The 17,650-nt window shown below is 46.7% G+C and overlaps 1 protein-coding gene across 2 annotated transcripts; it reads left to right on the plus strand.

Annotated features, from left to right (window-relative positions):
- The first annotated feature begins 951 nt into the window (after positions 1–951).
- On the plus strand, positions 952–16,692 carry LOC118944857 (3-keto-steroid reductase/17-beta-hydroxysteroid dehydrogenase 7-like). 2 transcript variants are annotated; one of them, XR_005040242.1, is made up of 4 exons: positions 952–1,145; positions 8,940–9,054; positions 15,306–15,404; positions 15,958–16,692. XR_005040242.1 is itself a non-coding variant. In XM_036966704.1 (3 exons), exons 1-3 carry the CDS (start codon positions 1,071–1,073, stop codon positions 16,126–16,128), a joined length of 345 nt encoding a protein of 114 aa, XP_036822599.1. In that variant the 5' UTR covers positions 952–1,070; the 3' UTR covers positions 16,129–16,692. The 2 variants fall into 2 exon arrangements, 1 of the variants encoding a protein (XP_036822599.1); XM_036966704.1 differs by lacking the exon at positions 8,940–9,054.
- The last annotated feature ends 958 nt before the right edge of the window (positions 16,693–17,650 follow it).

Below are 17,650 nucleotides of genomic sequence, written 5' to 3' on the forward strand. Positions count from 1 at the left end.
TCCCGGCCTAGAGTTCTTATTTGCTCAAGGCCAAGAGGGGCAGAGTCAGAGGTGGTTCAAAATAAGTGTGTTGTCCAGGAACTTGCCATTGGCCACTTTATATTCCAATGTGCTTTGTATTTTAGTTTATTTTCCTTTTTTTAAATTATTGGAATCTTGATGACCCAGAGCAACAATGATGTCACAATGCATATGCTGTAGCCATTTGTAGGCAAATTTGGAAACTGTAGAATGACTGCGTTACCCATAAGTCTATCTGCTACCATTACACGTGATGTCATGTACATGCGCCATAAATGTCTGGGTCATAATGCTTTTGGTAAAAACATAAATGACCAAACTGTATCACCCCTCAAAACAGGTGTGTGAGGTTAAAAGGTGTCCACTCCCAAAAACTGCATATATCTCATGGCCCTGTAGCTGCCCTGTTCTCCCTAACTCTTAAACTAACCCTTTAATCCTTTCAAATAGTCCTAATGAAGCGTTCCTACCCAGTGCTCTATTGCAAAAGGCCTTATTCAGGCTGAGGAGTGAGTTTCACAGATGCTACACCATGATCCTAATAGAAATATGGGAGTTTTTTAAATGCTTTGGGGTTGAGAATAAGAGTGATAAGTGGCATATCCAGAGACCCCCAAAAACCTGAAACACAGATTATTACCTTGTTCTTTGTGTTATCTTGAGCCGTTTCTCAACTCATACCTTGACTTTCTAGAAGGTACTGCATGACACAGCATGACAGCGTGAATGTGATTGGTCAAGAATCCCCATGCTCTTGAGTTTCCTGCTTTTCTCCATTCATCACCAGCATCTTCCTTTTATGAATATATCTGGAGGGACTTGCTATAGGTTAAGGAAGGATCACACAAATCCATACAGGTCAGCAGGAGGGTCGGCCAATTAATTATACAACTTGGCTAGCATTCCATAACTGCAGGTGGCAGTAAATCACCAACCTTGGTTTTATACCGGTTTGGACTGCCCACACTCCAGCACAGCAGGTGATGGTAAGCACCTTTTCAGGTCATTTACAAACTGCCAATACAATCATAGAAGTAGAAAAATAAGAAATGGACTACTTTATTAAATTAAAGGTATTCCTCAATGGCACTGCGCATTCTGTCACAGAGGTGGCCATTGCAAAGGTAGGATATGAGCTCTTCAGGACATAGGTGTTATAGTATTAGACCAATTCAATAGCAGTTGATCTGAATGCACTACCTTTCCCTGTGTCCTTTTCGCTATGCTTCGTCATTGATCTGTCAGGACTTGGCAGGTGGAGGTGATATGGTTTATCTTAATTCTCATCCTTTAGGCCAGGGTTTCCCTAACTCGGATCAACTCATTGTGAAGCTTTGTTATGTGAATCAGCCAGGGCAAAACATGCACACAGGGTGGGCCCCAGGACTCAGTTTGAGAAACCCTGCTTTAGGCCAGGGTTTCCCTAACTCGGATCAACTCATCGTGAAGCTTTGTTATGTGAATCAGCCAGGGCAAAACATGCACACAGGGTGGGCCCCAGGACTCAGTTTGAGAAACCCTGCTTTAGGCCAGGGTTTCCCTAACTCGGATCAACTCATCGTGAAGCTTTATTATGTGAATCAGCCAGGGCAAAACATGCACACAGGGTGGGCCCCAGGACTCAGTTTGAGAAACCCTGCTTTAGGCTTTCAATGGAAACTGTTGGATGTTGAAAAAGTGTTTAATAAAAAAAGAGTGATGTCTGTTTGCTGACTATTTCAAACAGTCAATAAAGAGCAATAAAAGGAGCATCCAAGTTCAACATCATTTTACTTCCATGTCCAACAATTGTTCTTTTTTGGTCTACATCATTTGTGTTCATTTTAGAAGACATATAAAACATCATCACTCCCACAGTAATGAACAGGTTTTTCAGAGGAGGAATGTAAGCTCGGGTTCTAATTCAGTAGCCTTTGGCTGCCTAACAGAGGCGTTAAACTAACGGCCCCTTCAGCTCTGCCAGACACTAATTGGAACCTTATGTGGATAAGGTGGAATTCTGGGGATTTTTGGCGACATCCCAAAGAACCACAGAATATGTTATTTTCTTGTTATGTTTTTTTTTTCCATTTCTCCTCCTTCAGCAAGAGAGCTTGCTTTTTTACCTCAGCCCCTCTCTTCCTCCTTTTCCAGAAAGTCGTTCCCGGGAAGAGGGTGGGAGTTTGTTGCGGCATTCCCAGATCTGGAATTGTATCCCGTCAATTTTGGAATAATATTCCCCTGGACTCCTGATGATTTTGGAAAGGGAGTGGGGCTGTTGAAAACTAAGTGTGGTCATTAATTTCTCTTCGATATCTCTTTCTTTTATAGACAGTCATGTGATGCTGTATTTTGACACTGCTAGTAGCCACGTTTCAGTGACAGCTCTGGGTATGGGTTTGTTATCAATCACATTGAACGCTGAGGAAAGTTTAACTATTACCTTGCAACTTAATTGACAAATAAATAGAAATAAGTGATTAAACAAAAATAAGTTATTTTCCATTAGATAATGCTTCATAATTTGACATTCATTTCATTAATTTGAGGAAAGAGTGGAATCCCTTTCTGTGCTCTTCTAATGATTTACTTGTTTTTTTAAAAATGTTAGACTTCATTTGATTGAATACACTGGTAACCTGACATTCTGTAAGTGATAGAAGGTCATTAACATAATCAGTACATCGGGCCTCCCGAGTGGCGCAGTGGTCTAAGGCACTGCATCTCAGTGCTAGAGGCGTCACTCCAGATCCGGGTTGCAGCCTTAATGCCGGGATCATGCCCAATCCACAGATTGACATCAAAGATTTTTTTCCAAGGGCCTATTTTCTAGGTAATGTGTTCAAATTAACCTTCAAGCCATCTCTCAACTTAACCTTCAAGCCATCTCTCAACTTAACCTTCAAGCCATCTCTCAACTTAACCTTCAAGCCATCTCTCAACTTAACCTTCTGTCATGTACTGTCATGTTGTGTCTTGTCTCTGTCCTTTCCCTTCACCCTGTCTCCCTCTGCTGGTCGTTGTTAGGTTACCTTTCCACCCCCTCTTTTCCCCAGCTGTGCCTTGTCTCCTCCTAACCACCTCGTCACCCCTTTTCCCACCTGTTCCCTTTTTCCCTCTGATTAGTCCCCTATATCTCTCTCTGTTTTTGTTCCTGTCCTTGTCGGATTCTTGTTTGTTTGTGTCATTCATGCCTGAACCAGACTGTCGTCATGTTTGCTGTAACCTTGTCCTGTCCTGTCGGAATCTGCCGGTCCATCTGAGCCTACCTATGTTTGGTAATTAAAGAAGCTCTGTTTAAGTTGATTCGCTTTTGGGTCCTCATTCACGCACCGTAACAGAAGAATCCGACCAAGAATGGACCCAGCGACTTCGGATCCTCTCCACTCAGCCGTCGAGATCCAGGGAGCGATGCTAGGCAGACACAAGCAGGAATTGTCTGCTGCTCGACATGCCGTTGAGACCCTGGCCACCCAAGTCTCCAACCTCACAGAACAGGTTCACCATCTCCGCCTCGATCCACCGGCCACTTCCAGGGCTTTCGAATCTCCGGAGCCCAGAATCAATAACCCGCCGTGTTACTCTGGGGAGCCCACTGAATGCCGCTCGTTCCTCACCCAGTGTGATATTGTGTTTTCTCTCCAGCCCAACACTTACTCCAGGAGCACTGCTCGTGTCGCCTACGTCATATCTCTCCTTATTGGACGGGCTCGTGAGTGGGGCACGGCAATCTGGGAGGCAAGGGCTGAGTGTACTAACCAGTATCAAGACTTTAAGGAGGAGATGATACGGGTTTTTGATCGATCTGTTTTTGGGGAGGAGGCTTCCAGGGCCCTGTCTTCCCTATGTCAAGGCAATCGATCCATAACAGACTACTCTATTGAGTTTCGCACTCTTGCTGTCTCCAGTGGCTGGAACGAGCCGGCCTTGCTCGCTCGTCTTCTGGAGGGTTTCCGCGCAGAGGTAAAGGATGAGATTCTCTCCCGGGAGGTTCCTTCCAGCGTGGATTCCTTGATTGAACTCGCTATTCGCATTGAGCGACGGGTTGATCTTCGTCACCGAGCTCGTGGAAAGGAGCTCGCGCTCTCCGTCGCCTCCCTCTCCGCATCACTACCATCTTCCTCTGCCGGCTCGGGTGCTGAGCCCATGCAGCTGGGAGGTATCCGCATCTCGACTAAGGAGAGGGAACGGAGAATCACCAACCGCCTCTGTCTCTATTGCGGTTCCGCTGGTCATTTTGTCACTTCATGTCCAGTAAAAGGCCAGAGCTCGTCAGTAAGCGGAGGGCTACTGGTGAGCGCTACTACTCCTGTCTCTCCTTCAAGATCCTGCACTACCTTGTCGGTCCATCTACGCTGGACCGGTTCGTCAGCTTCCTGCAGTGCCTTAATAGACTCTGGGGCGGAGGGCTGTTTTATGGACGAGACCTGGGCTCGGGAACATGACATTCCTCTCAGACAGTTAAAGGAGCCCACGGCCTTGTTCGCCCTGGATGGTAGTCCTCTCCCCAGGATTCAGCGTGAGACGCTACCTTTAACCCTCACTGTTTCTGGTAATCATAGTGAAACCATTTCTTTTTTAATTTTTCGTTCACCTTTTACACCTGTTGTTTTGGGCCATCCCTGGCTAGTTTGTCATAATCCTTCCATTAATTGGTCTAGTAATTCTATCCTCTCCTGGAACGTCTCTTGTCATGTGAAATGTTTAATGTCTGCTATCCCTCCTGTTTCCTCTGTCTCTTCTTCACAGGAGGAGCCTGGTGATTTGACAGGGGTGCCGGAGGAATATCACGATCTGCGCACGGTGTTCAGTCGGTCCAGGGCCACCTCTCTTCCTCCACACCGGTCGTATGATTGTAGTATTGATCTCCTTCCGGGAACCACCCCCCCCCGGGGTAGACTATACTCTCTGTCGGCTCCCGAACGTAAGGCTCTCGAAGATTATTTGTCTGTAGCTCTTGACGCCGGTACCATAGTCCCCTCCTCCTCTCCCGCCGGAGCGGGGTTTTTTTTTGTCAAGAAGAAGGACGGGTCTCTGCGCCCCTGCATAGATTATCGAGGGCTGAATGACATAACAGTGAAGAATCGTTATCCGCTTCCTCTTATGTCTTCAGCCTTCGAGATCCTGCAGGGAGCCAGGTTTTTCACTAAGTTGGACCTTCGTAACGCTTACCATCTCGTGCGCATCAGGGAGGGGGACGAGTGGAAGACGGCGTTTAACACTCCGTTAGGGCACTTTGAATACCGGGTTCTTCCTTTCGGCCTCGCTAACGCTCCAGCTGTCTTTCAGGCATTAGTCAATGATGTCCTGAGAGACATGCTGAACATCTTTGTTTTCGTTTACCTTGACGATATCCTGATTTTTTCACCGTCACTCCAGATTCATGTTCAGCACGTTCGACGTGTCCTCCAGCGCCTTTTAGAGAATTGTCTTTTTGTGAAGGCTGAGAAGTGCACTTTTCATGCCTCCTCCGTCACATTTCTCGGTTCTGTTATTTCCGCTGAAGGCATTAAGATGGATCCCGCTAAGGTCCAAGCTGTCATTGATTGGCCCGTCCCTAAGTCACGCGTCGAGCTGCAGCGCTTTCTCGGCTTCGCGAACTTCTATCGTCGTTTCATCCGTAATTTCGGTCAGGTGGCAGCTCCTCTCACAGCCCTTACTTCTGTCAAGACGTGCTTTAAGTGGTCCGTTTCCGCCCAGAGAGCTTTTGATCTCCTCAAGAATCGTTTTACATCCGCTCCTATCCTTGTTACACCTGACGTCTCTAGACAGTTCGTTGTCGAGGTTGACGCGTCAGAGGTGGGAGTGGGAGCCATCCTTTCTCAGCGCTCCCTCTCTGACGACAAGGTCCACCCATGCGCGTATTTTTCTCATCGCCTGTCGCCGTCGGAACGTAACTATGATGTGGGTAACCGCGAACTGCTCGCCATCCGGTTAGCCCTAGGCGAATGGCGACAGTGGTTGGAGGGGGCGACCGTTCCTTTTGTCGTTTGGACTGACCATAGGAACCTTGAGTACATCCGTTCTGCCAAACGACTTAATGCGCGTCAGGCGCGTTGGGCGCTGTTTTTCGCTCGTTTCGAGTTCGTGATTTCTTATCGTCCGGGCTCTAAGAACACCAAGCCTGATGCTTTGTCTCGTCTCTTCAGTTCTTCAGTAGCCTCCACTGACCCCGAGGGGATTCTCCCTGAGGGGCGTGTTGTCGGGTTGACTGTCTGGGGAATTGAGAGGCAGGTAAAGCAAGCACTCACTCAAACTCCGTCGCCGCGCGCTTGTCCTAGGAACCTTCTTTTCGTTCCCGTTCCTACTCGTCTGGCCGTTCTTCAGTGGGCTCACTCTGCCAAGTTAGCCGGCCACCCTGGCGTTCGGGGTACGCTTGCTTCCATTCGCCAGCGTTTCTGGTGGCCCACCCGGGAGCATTACACGCGTCGTTTCGTGGCTGCTTGTTCGGTCTGCGCGCAGACTAAGTCCGGTAACTCTCCTCCTGCCGGCCGTCTCAGGCCGCTCCCTATTCCCTCTCGACCGTGGTCTCACATCGCCTTAGATTTTGTCACCGGACTGCCTTCGTCAGCGGGGAAGACTGTTATTCTTACGGTTGTCGATAGGTTCTCTAAGGCGGCTCATTTCATTCCCCTTGCTAAGCTTCCTTCTGCTAAAGAGACGGCACAAATCATCATCGAGAATGTTTTCAGAATTCATGGCCTTCCGTCAGACGTCGTTTCGGACAGAGGTCCGCAATTCACGTCTCAATTTTGGAGGGAGTTTTGCCGTTTGATTGGGGCTTCCGTCAGTCTCTCTTCCGGCTTTCACCCCCAGTCTAACGGTCAAGCAGAACGGGCCAATCAGACTATTGGTCGCATCTTACGCAGTCTTTCTTTTCGCAACCCTGCGTCTTGGTCAGAACAGCTCCCCTGGGCAGAATACGCCCACAACTCGCTTCCTTCGTCTGCGACCGGGCTATCTCCTTTTCAGAGTAGCCTCGGGTACCAGCCTCCGTTGTTCTCATCTCAGTTCGCCGAGTCCAGCGTCCCCTCCGCTCAGGCTTTTGTCCAACGTTGCGAGCGCACCTGGAAGAGGGTCAGGTCTGCACTTTGCCGTTATAGGGCGCAGACTGTGAGAGCTGCTAATAAGCGTAGAACTAAGAGCCCTAGATATTGTCGCGGTCAGAGAGTTTGGCTCTCCACTCAGAACCTTCCCCTTAAGACGGCTTCTCGCAAGTTGACCCCGCGGTTCATTGGTCCATTCCGTATCTCTCAGGTCATTAATCCTGTCGCAGTGCGACTTCTTCTTCCGCGATATCTTCGTCGCGTCCACCCGGTCTTCCATGTCTCCTGTGTTAAGCCCGTTCTTCGCGCCCCCGCTCGTCTTCCCCCCCCCCCCCCCCCATCCTTGTTGAGGGCGCACCTATCTACAGGGTCCGTAAAATCTTGGACATGCGTCCTCGGGGCCGTGGTCATCAGTACCTAGTTGACTGGGAGGGGTACGGTCCTGAGGAGAGGAGTTGGGTTCCCTCTCGGGACGTGCTGGACCGTGCGCTGATTGATGATTTCCTCCGTTGCCGCCAGGTTTCCTCCTCGAGTGCGCCAGGAGGCGCTCGGTGAGTGGGGGGGTACTGTCATGTACTGTCATGTTGTGTCTTGTCTCTGTCCTTTCCCTTCACCCTGTCTCCCTCTGCTGGTCGTTGTTAGGTTACCTTTCCACCCCCTCTTTTCCCCAGCTGTGCCTTGTCTCCTCCTAACCACCTCGTCACCCCTTTTCCCACCTGTTCCCTTTTTCCCTCTGATTAGTCCCCTATATCTCTCTCTGTTTTTGTTCCTGTCCTTGTCGGATTCTTGTTTGTTTGTGTCATTCATGCCTGAACCAGACTGTCGTCATGTTTGCTGTAACCTTGTCCTGTCCTGTCGGAATCTGCCGGTCCATCTGAGCCTACCTATGTTTGGTAATTAAAGAAGCTCTGTTTAAGTTGATTCGCTTTTGGGTCCTCATTCACGCACCGTAACACCTTCAAGCCATCTCTCAACTTAACCTTCAAGCCATCTCTCAACTTAACCTTCAAGCCATCTCTCAACTTAACCTTCAAGCCATCTCTCAACTTAAACACACACACCATTTAATTTCTTAACTACTGCAAAACTACACTCCTCAAGTACAAATCAGTTTCCATTTAACCTGTAAAATGACCCCAACAAAACAACGTTTGAACCCTTCTTCAGAAACTATGTCCATTAAGTGCTCTGATCAGTGGTGTAAAGTACTTAAGTAGTACTTTAAGTTATTTTTACATACGTTTTTTGGGGGGGTGTACTGTAATTTACCTTACTATTTACCTTACTTCACTACATTCCTAAAGAAAATAATATACTTTTTAATCCATGCATTTTACCTGACACCCAAAAGTATTTGTTACATTTTGAATGCTTAACAGGACAGGAAAATGGTCCAATTCACACACTTATCGAGAGAACATACCTGGTCATCCCTACTGCCTCTGATCTGGCGGACTCACTAAGCAGAGAACATACCTGGTCATCCCTACTGCCTCTGATCTGGCGGACTCACTAAGCAGAGAACATACCTGGTCATCCCTACTGCCTCTGATCTGGCGGACTCACTAAACACAAATGTATCTTTTGTAAATAATGTCTGAGTGTTGGAGTGTGCCCCTGGCTATCCGTACATTTTTAAAACAAGAAAATGATGCCTTCTGCTTTGCTTAATATCAGGAATTTGAAATGATTTATGCTTTTACTTTCACTTTTGACACTTAAGTATATTTAGAACCGAGTACTTTTAGACTTTTACTCAAGTAGTATTTTACTGGGTAACTTTCACTTTTACTTGAGTAACTTTTTATTAAGGTATCGATACTTTTACTCAAGTATGATAATTGGTTATTTTTCCACCACTGGCTATGATGTGATGTCATCTTTGTGCTGCAGCAATGCTGTCAACATGTTTGCCACAGCAGAGGGCCTCCTGACCCAACAGGACCTCGTCAACAAAGACTGACTACAGGAAGTGTTTGTCACAAACCTCTTTGGTCATTTCATGCTGGTGAGTCACGTCTTATCTGATCTTATCGTAACATTTCTCAACAGAGAGAGGTTTATCTCAAATGGAAACAGAGCCTGGAAATTCAAACATAAAGGCCAGGAGTTTTTCCTTACCCACGTAACCTGACCAGGACTCCAGTTACAACTAGGGTATATGGCCTGGAATTTTCCCCCTATCTCCAGGTACAGCTAGGGTATAGGGCCTTGAGTTTTTCCTGGTTAGGTCATGTCTCATGGTCACATAGCGAAGAAAGATATTGGAAACTTTGAAAAACCCAGCTGCTGTTCACAGCCAAAGGTAAATTGATACACAGCTCACTGTAACAGGTAGTAACGGTACAGTGATCTGGAGACTCACAACATTAACTATTAAACATCTTTGTTTCCATCTTGTCCATTTTGTTTCCATTCCGCACTGTCCCGAAGCCACTCCTGCATTATCTTGGCTGCGTGCTTAGGATCATTGTCCTGTTGGAAGGTCAACCTTCGCTCCAGTCTGAGGGCCTGAGCGCTCTGGAGCAGGTTTTCATCAAGGATCTCTCTGTACTTTGCTCCATTCATCTTTCCCTTGATCGTGACTAGTCTCCCAGTCCCTGCCACTGAAAAACATCCCAATAGCATGATGTTGCCACCACCATGCTTCCTCGTAGGGATGGTGCCAGGTTTCCTCCAGGCGTGACGCTTGGCATTCAGGCAAAAGAGTTTCATCAGACCAGAGAATCTTGTTTCTCATGGTCTGAGTCCTTTAGGTACCTTTTGGAAAACTCCAAGTGGGCTGTCATGTGCCTTTTACTGAGGAGTGGCTTCCGTCTGGCCTCTCTACCATAAAGGTCTGATTGGTGGAGTGCTGCAGAGATGGTTATCCTTTTGGAAGGTTCTCCCATCTCCACAGAGGAACTCTGGTGCTCTGTCAAATCAAATCAAATCAAATCACATTTTATTTGTCACATACACATGGTTAGCAGATGTTAATGCGAGTGTAGCGAAATGCTTGTGCTTCTAGTTCCGACAATGCAGTAATAACCAACAAGTAATCTAACTAACAATTCCAAAACTACTGTCTTATACACAGTGTAAGGGGATAAAGAATATGTACATAAGGATATATGAATGAGTGATGGTACAGAGCAGCATAGGCAGGATACAGTAGATGGTATCGAGTACAGTATATACATGAGGTGAGTATGTAAACAAAGTGGCATAGTTAAAGTGGCTAGTGATACATGTATTACATAAGGATGCAGTCGATGATATAGAGTACAGTATATACGTATGCATATGAGATGAATAATGTAGGGTAAGTAACATTATATAAGGTAGCATTGTTTAAAGTGGCTAGTGATATATTTACATAATTTCCCATCAATTCCCATTATTAAAGTGGCTGGAGTTGAGTCAGTGTCAGTGTCAGTGTGTTGGCAGCAGCCACTCAATGTTAGTGGTGGCTGTTTAACAGTCTGATGGCCTTGAGATAGAAGCTGTTTTTCAGTCTCTCGGTCCCAGCTTTGATGCACCTGTACTGACCTCGCCTTCTGGATGATAGCGGGGTGAACAGGCAGTGGCTCGGGTGGTTGATGTCCTTGATGATCTTTATGGCCTTCCTGTAACATCGGGTGGTGTAGGTGTCCTGGAGGGCAGGTAGTTTGCCCCCGGTGATGCATTGTGCAGACCTCACTACCCTCTGGAGAGCCTTACGGTTGTGGGCGGAGCAGTTGCTGGAGTTGTTATTTAGTCTATAAAGTTATTTAGTCTGCCTGTGAGCAGGACATCCTGGTCCGTGACTGGGCTGGATTTCTTCTTGTAGTCCGTGATTGACTGTAGACCCTGCCACATGCCTCTTGTGTCTGAGCCGTTGAATTGAGATTCTACTTTGTCTCTGTACTGACGCTTAGCTTGTTTGATAGCCTTGCGGAGGGAATAGCTGCACTGTTTGTATTCGGTCATGTTACCAGACACCTTGCCCTGATTAAAAGCAGTGGTTCGCGCTTTCAGTGCTGCCATCAATCCACGGTTTCTGGTTAGGGAATGTTTTAATCGTTGCTATGGGAACGACATCTTCAACGCACGTTCTAATGAACTCGCACACCGAATCAGCGTATTCGTCAATATTGTTATCTGATGCAATACGAAACATCTCCCAGTCCACGTGATGGAAGCAGTCTTGGAGTGTGGAGTCAGCTTGGTCGGACCAGCGTTGGACAGACCTCAGCATGGGAGCCTCTTGTTTTAGTTTCTGTCTGTAGGCAGGGATCAACAAAATGGAGTCGTGGTCAGCTTTTCCGAAAGGAGGGCGGGGCAGGGCCTTATATGCGTTGCGGAAGTTAGAGTAACAATGATCCAAGGTTTTTCCACCCCTGGTTGCGCAATCGATATGCTGATAAAATTTAGGGAGTCTTGTTTTCAGATTAGCCTTGTTAAAATCCCCAGCAACAATGAATGCAGCCTCCGGATAAATGGATTCCAGTTTGCAAAGAGTCAAATCAAGTTCGTTCAGAGCCATTGATGTGTCTGCTTGGGGGGGGGATATATACGGCTGTGATTATAATCGAAGAGAATTCTCTTGGTAGATAATGCGGTCTACATTTGTTTGTGAGGAATTCTAAATCAGGTGAACAGAAGGATTTGAGTTCCTGTATGTTTCTTTCATCACACCATGTCTCGTTAGCCATAAGGCATACGCCCCCGCCCCTCTTCTTACCAGAAAGATGTTTGTTTCTGTCGGCGCGATGCGTGGAGAAACCCGCTGGCTGCACCGTCCCCGATAGCGTCTCTCCAGTGAGCCATGTTTCCGTGAAGCAAAGAACGTTACAGTCTCTGATGTCCCTCTGGAATGCTACCCTTGCTCGGATTTCATCAACCTTGTTGTCAAGAGACTGGACATTGGCGAGAAGGATGCTAGGGAGTGGTGCACGATGTGCCCGTCTCCGGAGTCTGACCAGAAAACCGCCTCGTTTCCCTCTTTTTCGGAGTCGTTTTTTTGGGTCGCTGCATGGGATCCATTCCGTTGTCCTGGGTGAAAGGCAGAACACATGATCCGCGTCGCGAAAAACATATTCTTGGTCGTACTGATGGTGAGTTGACGCTGATCTTATATTCAGTAGTTCCTCTCGACTGTATGTAATGAAACCTAAGATGACCTGGGGTACTAATGTAAGAAATAACACGTAAAAAAACAAAACACTGCATAGTTTCCTAGGAACGCGAAGCGAGGCGGCCATCTCTGTCGGCGCCGGATGGTCTGAGTGACCATCGGGTTCTTGGTCACCTCCCTCCCCAGATTGCGACCAGGTCTAGGAAGAGTCTTGGAGGTTCCAAACTTCTTCCATTTAAAAATGATGGACGTCACCATGTTCTTGGGGACCTTCAATGCTACATAAATATTTTGTTACCCTTTCCCAGATCTGTGCCTCGACACAATCCACAGTTGACATGCACTGTCAACTGTGGGACCTTATATAGACAGGTGTGTGCCTTTCCAAATCATAGACTCCAATCAAGTTGTAGAAACATCTCAAGGATGATCAATGGAAGCAGGAGGCACCTGAGCTCAATTACGAGTCTCATAGCAAAGGGTCTGAATACTTACGTAAATAAGGTATTTATATATTTTTGTATATACATTTGCAAACATTTCTTAAAACCTGTTTTTGCTTTGTCATTGTGGGGTACTGTGTGTAGATTGACGAGGGAAAACTTCTATTTAATCAATTTTAGAATAATGCTTTAAAGCAGGGGCTGTCAACTCCAGTCCACGAGGGCCTGATTGGTGTCACAGTTTTGCCCCTAGACCCAACTCACACACCAATAATCACCTAATCATGATCTTCAGTTTGGAAATCATTTTGATCAATCAGCTGTGTTTGCTAGGGATAGAGAACAAGTGTGACACCACTTTATTTAACCAGGTAGGCCAGTTGAGAACAAGTTCTCATTTAAAACTGCGACCTGGCCAAGATAAAGCAAAGCAGTGTGACAAAAACAACAACACAGAGTTACACATTAACAAACGTACAGTCAATAACACAATAAAGAAATGTATGTACAGTGTGTGCTAATGTAGAAGTGTAGGGGGGTAGGCAATAAATTGGCCATAGAGGCGAAATATTTACAATTTAGCATTAATACTGGAGTGATAGATGTGCAGATGATGATGTGCAAGTAGATACCGGGGTGCAAAAGAGCAAGAGGGTAAGTAATAATATGGGGATGAGGTAGTTGGGTGTGCTATTTCCAAATTGGCTGTGTACAGGTACAGTCATCGGTAAGCTGCTCTGACAGCTGATGCTTAAAGTTAGAGAGGGAGATATACGATTCCAGCTTCAGGTCTAGAGTGTCTCCCCCTTTGAAGAGGGGGATGACCGTGGCAGCTTTCCAATCTTTGGGGATCTCAGACTAGTAATAGGGGTTGCAACAATTTCGGTGGATCATTTTAGAAAGAGAGGGTCCAGATTGTCTAGCACAGCTGATTTGTAGGGATTCAGATTTTTCAGTTCTTTCAGAACATCAGCTGTCTGGATTTGGGTGAAGGAGAAGCGGGGGGGGGCAAGTTGCTGCAGGGGGTGTTGAGATGTTGGCCAGGGTAGGGGTAGCCAGGTGGAAAGCATGGCCAGCCGTGCCAGCCGTGTAAAAATGCGTATTGAAATTATCGATTATCGTAGGTTTATCGGTTGTGACAGTGTTTCCTATCCTCAGTGCAATGGGAAGCTGGTCAAGGGGTGAACCAAGGGCTATATCTGTTCTTAGTTCTACATTTTTTTAATGGGGCATGCTTATTTAAGATGGAGAGGGAAGCACTTTTGAAGAGCAACCAAGCATCCTCCACTGACGGGATGAGGTCAATATCCTTCCAGGATATCCGGGCCAGGTCGATTAGAAAGGCTTGCTCGCTGAAGTGTTTTAGGGAGCGTTTGACACTGATGAGGGGTGGTCGTTTGACCGAGGACCCAGTACGCACGCAGGCAATGAGGCAGTGATCGCTGAGATTCTGGTTGAAGACAGCAGAGGTGTATTTAGAGGGCAGGTTAGTCAGGATGATATCTAATCAATCAGGCCCTCGAGGACTGGAGTTGCCCACCCCTGCTTTAAATTAACAAAATGTGGAAAATGTCCAAGGGTCAGAATACTTTCTGAATGCACTGTACATGTAAACAGGGCTGAAAAGTGACTGATAGCAGGAATATATAAATGGAAGCTGTTTAGGAGACTTTTGGTCTGAGCCTTGATGCACCAGTACAGACAGCACTGGGTATTCAGACAGCACTGGGCATTCAGACGGCGCTGGGCATTCAGACGGCGCTGGGCATTCAGACGGCGCTGGGCATTCAGACAGCGCTGGGCATTCAGACGGCGCTGGGTATTCAGACGGCGCTGGGTATTCAGAGGGCGCTGGGCATTCAGACGGCGCTGGGTATTCAGACGGCGCTGGGCATTCAGACGGCGCTGGGTATTCAGACGGCGCTGGGCATTCAGAGGGCGCTGGGTATTCAGACGGCGCTGGGCATTCAGAGGGCGCTGGGTATTCAGACGGCGCTGGGCATTCAGACGGCGCTGGGCATTCAGAGGGCGCTGGGTATTCAGACGGCGCTGGGCATTCAGAGGGCGCTGGGTATTCAGACGGCGCTGGGTATTCAGAGGGCGCTGGGTATTCAGAGGGCGCTGGGTATTCAGACGGCGCTGGGCATTCAGACGGCGCTGGGTATTCAGACGGCGCTGGGCATTCAGAGGGCGCTGGGTATTCAGAGGGTGCTGGGTATTCAGACGGCGCTGGGCATTCAGAGGGCGCTGGGTATTCAGACGGCGCTGGGTATTCAGAGGGCGCTGGGTATTCAGACGGCGCTGGGTATTCAGAGGGCGCTGGGTATTCAGAGGGCGCTGGGTATTCAGACGGCGCTGGGCATTCAGACGGCGCTGGGTATTCAGACGGCGCTGGGCATTCAGAGGGCGCTGGGTATTCAGAGGGCGCTGGGTATTCAGACGGCGCTGGGCATTCAGAGGGCGCTGGGTATTCAGACGGCGCTGGGTATTCAGAGGGCGCTGGGTATTCAGAGGGCGCTGGGTATTCAGACGGCGCTGGGCATTCAGAGGGCGCTGGGTATTCATGGGATTACTGCATTATCACATGCTTATCTGGTGATGTTGGTTTATACAGAAGCTGCTTTTACAGTTGAATGTGTCACAACAGCTTAAACTGTTTTCAGACTAATTCCTTTGAGTGATTTTTCATAATCGGAAATTTAATCCTGTCTTTTATAGCACTCGCTGTTTGTGCAAAAACCGGAGTCCCTGGATCCAAGAGCAAAGTACCACAGTTTGACGTCAGGCATAGGGAGCAACTACACGCAACCTCGACAAGTGAGTGTGTCTCGTAAAAACGTTTTGGGAAAGCTAGGCCCAAGATAAACATCTGTGAAGGTGTGAACAGGTTCTATATGAATGTTTCAGTCTGATAAGGGTTGATGTGATAGCTTTACGTTCACACACGCACTATACACACATACACATGGATTTTGTGTTGTAGATATGTGGTAGTAGAGTAGGGGCCTGTTTTTTTTTTATTGTATAACTGCCTTAATTTTGCTGGACCCCAGGAAGAGTAGCTGCTGCCTTGGCAGGAACTAATGGGAATCCATCATAAATACAAATACATTTAATTTAAATTATATTTGAAAGAAAAAAGCTGTCACAGTTTGCCCCTAGACACAACTAACACACCAATAATCACCTAATCATGGTCTTCAGTTTGGAAATCAGTTTGATCAAATAGCTGTGTTTGCTAGGGATAGAGAACAAGTGTGACACCACTTTATTTAACCATTTTCATGTTATGTCATATTATGTTATAGCGTTTAAAAGGGAAAGTTATCTAGGCCGTTCTTCCATGACTTTGCTGTTTTGTGTTTTTCAGATGGACGTTGATGACGACGTGTCAGAGGCCCTGTATGTGAAACTGCTGGAAATGGAAAAAGCTATTCATAAGAGATTAAAAGAGGAGGATGATAAACAAGCTTACAAAAAGTACCTCCACCAGACAGAGTCGTCTTTTGTCCGGCTATTCTCCTCGACTGACCTAGTTTAAAACCACTTGACTTTTATTCTATAAGATAGAATCTATATGGATGAAACGGTTTTACTCACAATGTGAATGGAAGGAAACCGTGTGCTCTGTATAAATTGACCATCGCCATGAGGCACTACACTCTCATTGTCTTACGTCAGATGGCGTCACTACTACGCAACGCTTGTCACCTCAACCAATCAGTGCAGGTGGAATCGTGGCGCTATCTGACGTAAGACAATGGAGGAACCCTCTAACACAGATCACATGGGTCTCTTTCAGGTTCCAAATAACACCTATACTGAAACGCTATTAAAATGGAATTCAATGGGGGACATTTGTTATCGTCACTTTGAAAGGGACTAGGCTGTAAATTCCTGCTGCTAACTCATTGATCTAAATGTGGTGGCTCTATACTATGAAGACCTTTTGTGAATTATAAAGCGCAGATGGTAATAACTTGACCAAAATTAGATAAATGATGTAAAAGCATTCATTTTCTGTGAGTGTTAGGTTCACAGGTGCTGCCTTATGGTAAGATGAAGAGCTATTTGTGAGTTGTTGAATTTTAATTAAAATATACGTTTAAAATGAATGATTTTTGCACATATCGTTTAATTTGTTAGAACTAAAATGTTGGTGTTGTCTGTATTGCTAAGTGTGTGAGTTGAAATAGCCTCGCTTACTGGTGTAACTAAAACACCAGCCATGTCTCTTTACCTGATAGCTTCATCATGATACACACAGGCTGCTACGGTGTGGCCTTATAGAACATGAATTATTTTATTATTTCATTTTGGGGGGACTTTTTACCCCTTTTGTGATATCCAATTGGTAGTTACAGTCTTGTCCCATCGCTGAAACTCCTATGCGGACTCGGGAGAGGCGAAGGTCAAGAGCCGTACGTCCTCCAAAACATGACCCCCCTGCCCGGCCAAACCCTCCCCTAACCCGGACGACGCTGGGCCAATTGTGCGCTGCTTCATGGGTATCCTGGTCGCGGCCGGCTGCGACACAGCCCGGGATTGAACCCGGATCTGTAGTGGCGCTGTGCCATTTGAGGTGTGGTTTCCTTTTGCCAACACCAATTACCTCAAGCCAATTTTAATTTGCGTTTCTTTTTGTCGTGTTACTTCAAACATAAAATATGAAGAATAGTTGTGGTGATGGATGGTGTCTCACTTTCAACGAATGAACAGTGAAGTTGATCTATGAGTAATGTCCCTCCCTCTACTAAAACAGGTGTGCACCATATACAGTGGGTCTACAGAGAAACACATGAACTATAATGACGGTTCCAACATGACACAGATACTTCCAATACGTTAATTGTCACTGATATTGTGCACGGCTCTAATTTCATTGAAACCACTGTTGGGCGTTACAGGTGTATATATGGCTTGATGGTTTAGTTCCCTAACTTCCCATGCTGATAGGCTACAACAGACGTGACTTGTCCGATTGACCGCTGTAAGACACTACCAGTTGTTACTACATGACCCCTGCCTGCCCTCCCCACACACTTTTATTTACGTTTTTTTAT

The sequence above is a fragment of the Oncorhynchus mykiss genome, chromosome 28 (genome assembly GCF_013265735.2).
Source record: "Oncorhynchus mykiss isolate Arlee chromosome 28, USDA_OmykA_1.1, whole genome shotgun sequence".
NCBI classification, from domain to species: domain Eukaryota; kingdom Metazoa; phylum Chordata; class Actinopteri; order Salmoniformes; family Salmonidae; genus Oncorhynchus; species Oncorhynchus mykiss.